General features: G+C 41.6%; 6 protein-coding genes across 6 annotated transcripts; all 6 read left to right on the plus strand.

Annotated features, from left to right (window-relative positions):
• Position 1: 1 nt before the first annotated feature.
• TM35_000961070 (uncharacterized protein) lies at positions 2–1,027 on the plus strand (the record flags this gene model as incomplete). The annotated part of the gene is made up of 1 exon (XM_029031556.1): positions 2–1,027. A coding segment is annotated over one exon (1,026 nt), but the record flags the coding sequence as incomplete, so codon positions are not given.
• A 563-nt stretch (positions 1,028–1,590) lies between these two features.
• Positions 1,591–2,454, plus strand: TM35_000961080 (uncharacterized protein; the record flags this gene model as incomplete). Its single annotated transcript, XM_029031557.1, has 1 exon — positions 1,591–2,454. The coding sequence occupies one exon, from the start codon at positions 1,591–1,593 to the stop codon at positions 2,452–2,454; it is 864 nt and encodes a 287-aa protein (XP_028877152.1).
• Positions 2,455–3,137: 683 nt separating this feature from the next.
• On the plus strand, positions 3,138–3,530 carry TM35_000961090 (uncharacterized protein; the record flags this gene model as incomplete). The annotated part of the gene is made up of 1 exon (XM_029031558.1): positions 3,138–3,530. One exon carries the CDS (start codon positions 3,138–3,140, stop codon positions 3,528–3,530), a length of 393 nt encoding a protein of 130 aa, XP_028877153.1.
• Positions 3,531–4,274: 744 nt separating this feature from the next.
• TM35_000961100 (uncharacterized protein) lies at positions 4,275–4,733 on the plus strand (the record flags this gene model as incomplete). The annotated part of the gene is made up of 1 exon (XM_029031559.1): positions 4,275–4,733. The coding sequence occupies one exon, from the start codon at positions 4,275–4,277 to the stop codon at positions 4,731–4,733; it is 459 nt and encodes a 152-aa protein (XP_028877154.1).
• A 101-nt stretch (positions 4,734–4,834) lies between these two features.
• TM35_000961110 (uncharacterized protein) lies at positions 4,835–5,395 on the plus strand (the record flags this gene model as incomplete). Its single annotated transcript, XM_029031560.1, has 1 exon — positions 4,835–5,395. One exon carries the CDS (start codon positions 4,835–4,837, stop codon positions 5,393–5,395), a length of 561 nt encoding a protein of 186 aa, XP_028877155.1.
• Positions 5,396–6,127: 732 nt separating this feature from the next.
• On the plus strand, positions 6,128–6,952 carry TM35_000961120 (uncharacterized protein; the record flags this gene model as incomplete). The annotated part of the gene is made up of 1 exon (XM_029031561.1): positions 6,128–6,952. The coding sequence occupies one exon, from the start codon at positions 6,128–6,130 to the stop codon at positions 6,950–6,952; it is 825 nt and encodes a 274-aa protein (XP_028877156.1).
• Between the last annotated feature and the right edge of the window lie 470 nt (positions 6,953–7,422).

A 7,422-nucleotide genomic window follows, 5' to 3' on the forward strand; every position in this document is an offset into this window, starting at 1 on the left:
TAATGCTGGACAGCCAAAGGCGGTGATGGCTTTTTATGAAAGTAATAAACTTTGGGGTGGTGTTGACAGTGTGAAGCCCACCGTGTATCACCCCGGCGTGACGGATACAGATATTATTAAAAATAGGCCAGAAGAACCCACAGTTGATACCCAATGTAAGAAACCCCAAGAAGGTAAACTTCAAAAAAATCCGACGGAGCCGGAACCCCCTCGTGGTGATGCAGTGGCGATGGGTGATGCTGGTCCTGCTAAAGTAACTGATGCCCCAAAAACGTTGGTTCCTGAGGAAAAAGTACCAGATGCTGCTCCTGCACCTGGCAGCGAGCCAACATCTGTTGAGGATTCAGTAATGAAGTCAGAGGGTGTTCAGAATCTTGTCACGCATACTGATGTGGGACAAGATTTACCACAACAACACGAACACCCACCATCAGATGATCGACGTGACCCTACGATAGCTAATAACGACACCACTAAAGAGAAGAGTAGTAATTCTACAGATGGGGATAATGAAAATGTGCCCACGACAAATGGGAGTTTACCCGATGGAACTGAGGCTGTTGGGAGTACGTCTTCAACAGGTGATTTAGATTCACAGGTAACAGCATCAGCAACTTCAGACAGACACTCAGCTGAAGGTGTTGATTCTAACCAAGAGAAGCCACAACCACAGTCAGAAAATACAATACAAAGCTTACAAGAAACCAATTCCACTACTACGCCGAGCCCTGAGAACACTACACCTGTCGACCATAATACTTCCCAGCAACCATCTTCTGCAACTGTTGATGTGACTGCCGCATCAAACTCACAAGATCCAAATACCACTATTCCGGCCACCACTACAAATACTACCACAGAAGCACCAACCAACACTCCATCTCCTGTACCCAATTCAGAGATTAACAAGATCGCTCCCACTATGCAGATGAAGACTAATGTTGACAGCAGTGTCAATCCTGTGTGGATGCGCACTGCAGCACCGCTGTTGATTGTGGTTGTGTTGTTCTCCGTTACCGTGTACTGAACGGTGGGACTCATCTGACGGTTAATAATAATAATAATGGTAATACTAACATTATCATAATTGCGTACATCCCCCCATGGGTGAATTAATTAATAATCTTTTTACCAGTATTATCTTTCAATTCGAATACATTTTCTTTTACTTTTATGTGTGTGTTCTTTTTTCTAATAATTCCATTACTTGCTTTTTCCGTTGTGTGTTTGCAGAAAACTGGGCTGTTCTGCTCACTGACGGTATACATCTCTTGCTAGTACACAGATGTGTGTGTGCACAGTAATTTAATACATAAACTAGGGCCATGGGGTAGTGTGTGTGTGTGTTTGGCTCCCTCTCTTATTTGGGTATTGTGGGGTGTTTTTTTTTTTTCTTTTCTATTAAGGGGAATATATTATCATACAAGCTGGATATTCTTTTTTGTTGCTTTACTGTGCACTTGTTGCTTCTCTCTTTTCCACTGTGAGTATTGGTTGTATGGTTGTATGTTTTTTTTTTGTTTCTTTCTCAATTAAATCTTTCTCTTCCTTTTTCTTCCTTGTATCAGTCTAGTGAAATAATCAGTAACAATGACAAAGGCTGTAATGGTGAGGTGCTACCTGCTTTGTTTACTAACTCTTGCACTCTGTTGTGATTGTGGGTTGGTATGGGCTGATAGTCCTAAAGCTTCTGATGCCCTTATTAAAACTTCCACTGTTGGTATTCCTTCTCTTGTTCGTCGTGCTATTCCTGCTTCTGGAGATGTTCGTAAAGATGATGAAAAGGAAGATAAAAAGAAAGAGAATAATCGTGTTAGTCTCGATCTTGCTCCTGATGTTCTTTGCTTTAATGGTTCCACTCCTTTGGATGGTATAACATGTTCTCCTCCTCCTCCTCATCCTTACCCACCACCACCATCTCCTGTTCCTTCTACTGGTCCTGGTGATCACAAGACTTCTATTGATGGTGAAGCTACTGGTAATCATGCTCAAACTATTGCAAGGGACTCTGGTCGGATTACACAGGACCGCACTACTCCTCACGGTGCACAAGGTCATGCAGATGATGGTGGTGAACATTTAGATGGCCTTTCTATTGGACCTGCTGCTCCTCCCACTACATCTTCTACACCTGCTGGTGGGATCAGTACTGCCTCTGCAGGTGAAGCTGCACAAACTTCTCCTTCTCCCGGAAATTCAGCCACAGAGAGTAACAGTGGTTCTAATAGTGCAACGACTGAAAAGGGCAGTACATCTGAAAGAAGTGAGTCACCAATTAACCAAGAAGGAAATGTGGGAAATACAGAAACAACCACCACCACAACAACACTTCCTCCTGAACCTGCAAACAACAAGAAGGGTGATGCAGACAGCAGCAGCATTATCAGCAGTTCTGTGTGGATGCGTGTACCACTACTGATTGTGGTTACACTGGCCTGTATTCTTGTGTGCTGATTGTAATAGTGGTGTGATGTGACTCAGGTCATCCTTTGTTTTCGTTTTTCTTTTTTGCATACATCCACACTACAGTCTAACTAATCTTCCACCTGTTGGGATTCTCTTTTCTTTTGTTTCTTAATGATATTGTGTTTTGTGTGTTTTTGCTCTCTTTGTTTATCCTATAATTATTATTATTGCTACTACTCCATTGTGTGTGTGTGTTCTTGGAGACTCTCTCTGTGTGCACCTGGGCTTCCTCTGTAATGATGATGAACTGTTTTTTGCAGTGGGAAAAGGAAATAATAATAACAGATGAATTTATATTTATAATTGCGTTTAAATACATATAGAGTTACACCCATAGTTGGTGTATATTTCTGTGTTTACTGGGTAAGTTGGGCTAATGGTTAATATGTGTTTCTTTGCTTGATGGTTTTGCTTTGGCATTAAGCCTTTTTTGCGCTAATTGTGAGTATGGGCGTTACTTTGTTTTCGTTTTTACTCTTACTGAGGTTATTTGCGCTGTATTGCATTCTTTAAATGGTAGGTATTACTTTTCACGATGTGAGTTTCCATAGTGGTAATCGCTTTGTGTGTCCTAACATGTTTGATACTTCATTTATTTTGCTTTTTTGTTTTTTTGATTCTCTTTCTTTCTAGATCAGTGTTTTTACGCAAACCAAACTATTGTCTCTCTCATGATGATGATGCACTGTGTGATGTGTGTGTTGGCCGTTGTGCTGTGCTGTGCCTGCGGGTATACCATGGCGGCTGCTGCTGCTGTTGATAATGACAGTCCCAGTGGCCGTGGTGTATCCCGTGGGGCTGTGNATCCCTACAGTCTAACTAATCTTCCACCTGTTGGGATTCCTCTTCTTTTTTTTTGTTTCTTAATGTTAATCTGTGTTTTGTGTATGTTTTTGCTCTCTCTGTGTTTATCCTATAATAATTGTTATTGCTACTCCATTGTGTGTGTGTGTGTGTTCTTGGAGACTCTCTCTGTGTGTGTGCATCTGGGCTTGCACTATGATAATGATGATGATGAACTGCTTTTTGCAGTGAGGGAAAAAGGAAATAATAATAACAGATGAATTTATATTTATAATTGCGTATATACACACATATACACTTACACCCATAGTTGGTATATTTCTATGTTTACTGGGTAAATTGGGCTAATGATTAATATCTTTTGTTTGCTTGTCGTTTGCTGGGTCATTGTGTGCTTTCCCCTGCACTGCTGTGGTAGTTTGCTTTCTGCAGAGCAAAGAAAAAAAAATAGTAGTTAATACAATTTGCATTCTTATGTGCTTGAACACAACAGCATACTCAGTGGTCTGTGAGTTATTTTTGTGCAGTTTGTGTTGTTAATTTGTGTTTTTTTATTATTATTTTTTTTCTTGGGCGCTGTGTGCTTTCTCCTGCATTGTTGTGTGTTGGACTGTTTGTGTGGAGAAAATAATAAGGAATACCCGTATTTATTTGTAATTGTGCTTGGTTCGACCAGAAGAGGCATTTTGATGTATTTCTGTGCTGTCTACGTTTGATGGTTGTGCTCTTTAATTTTCATTTATTTTTCTTTTGAGGGGTTAATTGGGATTATCTGTTTGGTATTGGCTACTGTGTGGGTTGTTCGTTTTATTTGGGTATTATATGAGTTATGGTTGTACCTTTTTTTCATGTGGGTGCTTCTGCTGTAATTATTGATTGTTGCTTGATTTGGTGTGTAGTCTTATTTTCTTGTTTATTCATTGATTCATTTTCTTTCTGTTTTTCTATCCGGTTTTGTTTTTTCTGTAAGCGATTGAAGTAAGACTACTGCAAGAAGTATTGTAATGGTAATGATGCGCTACGTGCTGTGTATCATCACTCTCCTGCTCTCATGTGCGTGTGTGCACGTCCTCGCTGAAGAAGTGCCTGCCGCCGATCTTTCCGACCAAGTCCCTGATACGGAGAGTGAAGCAAATTGCCTTGATGCTCCTGAAGGTCCTGAAAATAAGGAGTGTGCTCAAAAGAAAGAAGGTCCTCCTGCTAAAGTACCTGAGGTACCAAAAGAAGTTGTACCTGAGAAAAAAGTACCTGTTGTTCCTCCCAAAAAACCTAAAGTTCCTCCTGAAGTACCTGAAGTTCTTACAGCGCCTGCAGTTCACCATGAGCGAACTGCTTCTCAAGAAGAAAATAACGGTCATGGTAAAGACGTTAACGATGCTAGTCGTGCGGCTGGTCCGCAAGGTGTAGTNACGCAAGCATTAAGCATATGTGTAAGCACCCTAATACTACTGTTGATAACGTAAAGTGTTCGGCGAGGGGACTTCCTGAGACGGCAAGTAATGTGGCGGATCATGATAGTGGATTAACCTCACAGAATCAGGAACAACATCAAGGAGACACAAACATGGAACAACAAGGAGGTCATCAAGAACAAGCAGCAGGACCATCGATACTAAATCCTCCTAAAGTTGTGGTGCCATCCAAAGATCATGTGTTGGAAGAAAAACCACAAAATGGGATTGAAGACAGCAAAGGAGTAAAGCCTCCTAGTGCCACTGAAGATGAAGAACACAAACAGGAAGCAGAAGCAACAGATGGTGCCACTACAACACAAGGCCAACCTCCGGCGTCTACTGCAGCTGGACAAGTTAACCAAGAAGCGTCGAGTAACACAGGGGATAACAGTACACCTGCCGACTCTAATGCTACCCAGCAACCTCCTGCAGCTGCCCCATCAGCCTCACAAGAAACCAATTCCACTACTCCGGCTAGCACCGAGAATACTACCAGCGAAGCACCAACCACTACTCCATCTACTGTTCCCAACGCGGGGATCAACACCATTGCCTCCACCACTGTACAGAAGAACAAGGCTAATGTTGACAGCAGTGTCATTCCTGTGTGGATGCGCACTGCAGCACCGCTACTGATTGTGGCTGTGTTGGTCTCTGCTACTGTGTACTGAACGGTGGGTCTCATCTGAGGACAAATAATAATAATGGTTAAACTAACATAACCATATTTGCGTATATACCCCATGGGTGAATGAACTAATAATCTGTTTACCAGCTTTCTCTTTTAATTCGAATTTCTTTTTTCTTTTACTTTTGTGTGTTTCTCCTTTTTCTAATAATTCCATTGCTTGCTTTTACTGTTGTGTGTGTTTGCAGAAAACTGGGCTGTTCTGCCCACTGACGGTATACATCTCTTGCTAGTACACACAGATGTGTGTGTGCAGTAATTTAATACATAAACTAGAGCCGTGGGGTATTGTGTGTGTGTTTGGCTCTCTCTCTCTCTTATTTGGGTATTGTGGGATCTTTTCTTTTCTATTAAGGGGTATATATTATTATCATACAAGAGGAATATTTCTTTTTGTTGCTTTACTGTACAGGTGCTGCTTCTATCTCTCTCTCTTTTCCACTGTGAGTACTTGTTGTATTGCTGTTTGTTTGTTTCTATCACAATTCTTTCCTTCTGGTCCTCTTTCTTGTATTAGTCTATTGAAGTAAAACAACAGCAATGGCAAAGGCTACAATGGTGAGGTGCTACATGTTCATTTTACTAACTCTTACACTTTGTTGTGCTTGTGGGTTGGTATGGGCTGATAATCCTAAACCTTCTACTGTTGGTGTTCCTTCTCTTGTTCGTCGTGCCGTTCCTGCGTTTATTATCCCTTCTGAGGATCACGAAGGTGATGCTCTATTGTCGGATTTGGGGCTGGAAGATGATGGTGATGAAGTTGAGGAGGAGAAGGGGTCATAAAAGTCCTGGTACTCCAAATTCTTCGAGTGGCAATACATCCACTGATACAGGCGGATTAGTTGGTGGGTCTGGTTCCAAGCATCCGGGGGATATTTCTCTAGAAGACATGGAAGGGAAACTCCCAGGAGGTGGTAGCCCTGGGAGAGATGATAAGGCAGTAATGAGAGAGAATGTGGATCAGACTGTAGCATCAGAAATCAGCGGATCACCTGAACATTCAAGGGTTACAGGAGAAAGAGATTCCACTATTTCGTCCTCATCTGTTCCTGCACAACATTTATTAACAGATCCAGTTGGAACAGTTGGACAAAGTGGACAGAAGCCAAAACTACCTGAACTTTCATCCACTAAAGGCGTGCATGGAACTGAAGAAGACACGCAAACGCCCGGAGAAAAAGAGGAGGGCAAGGACACACAAGATGCACAAAGCGGAGAGAATACAGTCACAACAGGACCGGGTACTAATGATGGAGACAGCAGTAATAATGCACAGTCTCAAGGAGGTAAAGACAGACAATCTGGTACTGTGAATGGTTCTACAACTGAGGGAAGTGAATCAACAAACAACACAGATGATATAGGAAATACAGATACCACTACTACCACCACCACCACCACAACAACAACAACACTTCCTCCTGAACTCACAAACAACAAGAAGGGTGATGCAGACAGCAGCAGCAGTATCAGCAGTACTGTGTGGGTGCGTGTACCACTACTGATTGTGGTTACACTGGCCTGTATTCTTGTGTGCTGATTGTGATGGTGGTGATGGTGTGACTCAGGTCATCCTTTGTTTTCTTTTTCTTTTTTTTGCACGCATCCACACTACACTCTAACTAATCTTTCACCTGTTGGGATTTACTTTTTTTTTTGTTTCTTAATGTTAATGTGTTTTGTGTGTGTTTTTGCTCTCTGTGTGTTTATCCTATAATAATTATTATTATTGCTACTCCATTGTGTGTGTGTGTGTTCTTGGAGACTCTCTCTGTGTGCGCCTGAGCTTCCACTGTGATAATGATGATGATGATGATGAACTGCTTTTTGCAGTGAGAGGAAAAAGGAAATAATAATAACAGATGAATTTATATTTATAATTGCTTAGACACATATAGACTTACACCCATAGTTGGTGTATTTCTGTGTTTACTGAGGTACGTTGGGCTTATAGTTCATATCTTTTTCTTTGCTTATGGTATATCTGGAGGCGTTGTGTGTTTGGTGCCC

Source organism: Trypanosoma theileri (genome assembly GCF_002087225.1).
Source record: "Trypanosoma theileri isolate Edinburgh chromosome Unknown TM35_Tth_96_V1, whole genome shotgun sequence".
Lineage (NCBI taxonomy): Eukaryota > Euglenozoa > Kinetoplastea > Trypanosomatida > Trypanosomatidae > Trypanosoma > Trypanosoma theileri.